The 2802-nt window shown below is 41.5% G+C and overlaps 1 protein-coding gene across 1 annotated transcript; it reads right to left on the bottom strand.

Moving 5' to 3' along the window:
* Positions 1-1897: 1897 nt before the first annotated feature.
* SETTUDRAFT_95101 (uncharacterized protein) lies at positions 1898-2224 on the bottom strand (the record flags this gene model as incomplete). Its single annotated transcript, XM_008030718.1, has 1 exon — positions 1898-2224. One exon carries the CDS (start codon positions 2222-2224, stop codon positions 1898-1900), a length of 327 nt encoding a protein of 108 aa, XP_008028909.1.
* Between the last annotated feature and the right edge of the window lie 578 nt (positions 2225-2802).

Genomic DNA, 2802 nt, shown 5'->3' with positions numbered 1-2802 from the left:
GTAAACTATGCTACTACTATCTACAACGTCTTACAAAGAACTCTATCTAATTAACGCGCTAGAAAGCGCCCTTAACGTAACTATAAGCTAAAATTAAAGCGTCTAGATAAGCTAGAAGAGGAGGCTATAGTTAAGCGTATTCTTAAAGAGTCTGCGTAAGAATTTACGCTTATAAAGCTTAACGTTTAAGTAATAGCTAATAAACTATTAAAGAAGCGTAGTAGCAACCCTATTAGCAAAAACTAAGTTAATAAGTTTGTTAAGTAGACTTCTAAGCTCTGTACGCGCTAGAGCTGTCCCTATAATTACTAGCAAGCCGCCTACAAGGATCTAGTAGCTATCTAGCGCTAGTTTGACTTAGTCTAGGCGATAAGGTAGAAGTGGGGTATTGTAGACAACTGTAAGAGGCTACGCCTAAAGTGTGTGTGTGATCGAGTATATCTATACGACTACCTAGACTTCAAGAAGCTTGAAGTCTTGTTACTGCCTTTTTGGCTATGGATGGCGTAAGTATTCGTACGCTCGGCCCGTTGGGCCCGCCCATTACAACAACAATATCTATAACTTTAATAAGACTAGCTTTATAATAGGCAAGATTTTATTATAGTTAGTTATTATAGCATTAGAAGAATATAGGAAAAAGAAGCGGATACAGCTAGGCAACCATAAGTGGGTTACTATAGTCTAAGGCGTGGGCGCGTTAGGTCACTAAATACCACCCTTCGTTGTCTTTGCGGGCAAGGTGCTTATTAACGTCTAGTTCAAGGATTTGCCTGCTAACTAGGTTCTTAAAGTTAGTCCTAATAGCTAGACAAATAATTAGCTTAGTCTTGCCTAGTTAGAGCACTCTAATACCTATACAAAGAGCTCTACTATACGGAGGTGCCTTTCAAAAGTATTGTCTGCCAAGAATAATCTAACCGAAGTGCGGCCGCCTTAGCCAAGGCTTGTCTCTCCCCTCTATATACTTATTACCACCTTGTAGCTTAATTATCTTTTAAATATATACAAGAATTCGCTTAATCCAAGCTTGGATCGTAAGTTGTGAGAGATCTCTTTAGCAGTTCTGCTAGACTCTAACTGCCTCAGCCCTTGACTGCGGAGCTCCTTTCCTTGTAGTCTCTCTTTTTATATAGAACTAGCATGGCTTAATACAGTTATAGTCTGGCGAGTTTCTACACTAAAGTAGTCTCTTAACGTCGTATAGGCGATAGATCACACCCTAATAGTAGTAGGCGTGGCTAGGTGCCTTATCCTCCATTACGACAGTCTGAGGTCTATCTTAGAGGCACTCTTTAGCAAAAGGAATTAGCTTTAGAATTAGAACGCAGGCCTGATATCTCCACTAGTCTATACCACCTCCAGACTTACGCACCAGCTTACCTGTCTTCTCTGTCCGTCTCCATTGAGGCTTCCTGCCACGCTTATTGCGTAGCCCTGTCCTTCTCATAGACTCTAACAGCTCCCATTCCTCTCGCTGTAGAGGCTTAAGCTCAGCGTTTAGCTGCTCAATCTAACGAGTAGCATCCTCTCTCTCTGCCTTCGTCTTTGGCTAGTAGATATAGCATATACCTTTCTTGTTATACAAGAAGTAGCCCTAGAACATAAAATTAGAGTATCCCTTCCACCTCTCACGGATGCAGCTCTTAACTACCCTCTCGTCTACCTTTCTCTAGACTCTATAGCCCCCACGTCGGTAGTTGATCACCACTAACGTCTCGTCTATCTAAATAACATTCTTCTAGTCCTCTAACGTCTAGTTCTTATGCTCTAATGCCTACTTAAGACGAGCACTCCTTATCTCCTGTGTTAACCTAAGCTTCCTTGTTGGCTTAGTATTCCTATATCCTGCTGCTCTTAACACCCTCTAGACAGTAGAGGCAGAGATTTCGACTCCTTAGAGACTAAGCCCACTAGCAAGGTTAGCATAGCTCTTCTCTCGTCCATATCTATCGTGTCGTACTTGTTGCAATATCTGCTCCTTCACCTCTGCCTGCTTAGCAGGCCTACTAGGCTTTAGAGCATCCTGAACGTGGTGTAGAAGAATCTTAATAAGAAGGTCGTTTAGCTCAAAGCCTACAGCAATAGCTCTACTATAGATACGATCTACAGTACAAGGATAAACGCTAGTTAGCGTAGAGACTTGTAAGGTATTCTTGCCAATAGGAGGTGATTTTAACGCAATTACTAAGGTACGGGTATATATATTAGTATAAGGAGCCATAGTCAAAGGATAACTACATGGTAGTAGGCAGACTGATCAGACAGCCCCTTAACTCTACAGTGACCGTGCGCCAGATGGTCATGGTCGCCAGTTGGACACCCTAACAACAACAATATAATTAAAAAGATAAGGCTATATAGCCCCCACAAATTGTGATAAAATTGCACAAAGCTAGGATTATACTATATATACGCCTACAAAAGTTTTAGCTTATTTAACCTTTTTTTTAGAGGGCGTTATTAGTTAGTCTCGTCAACTACGCGGTATAATAGCTAGTGCACCCCTTGCGGCTCTTACTATAGCTAGAGCAACACCACCACGCTTTTAACGCTTTGTAGCTAGCTTATAAGGTTTTGAAGCTTTGCGCTTACCCTTTTAGGGCAATTGTATAGCTTTTTTAGCGTCGCAGAGGCTTCTACAGCGCTCCTTTTTGGCTTGCTCTGCAGCCCTCCGCTTTCTGCTCTCCTCCTAACTCTTCTCCTACTTAACACGCTTTGTAGCTTTAATTTAGAGCTTATAATTGCAATTTGCCTTCTTAATGTTAGCTTGCTTAGCTTTTTAGAGCTTTTTAAGCTTAG

Source organism: Exserohilum turcica (genome assembly GCF_000359705.1).
Source record: "Exserohilum turcica Et28A unplaced genomic scaffold SETTUscaffold_5, whole genome shotgun sequence".
Lineage (NCBI taxonomy): Eukaryota > Fungi > Ascomycota > Dothideomycetes > Pleosporales > Pleosporaceae > Exserohilum > Exserohilum turcicum.
This window is presented reverse-complemented; position numbering and strand designations above follow the sequence as displayed.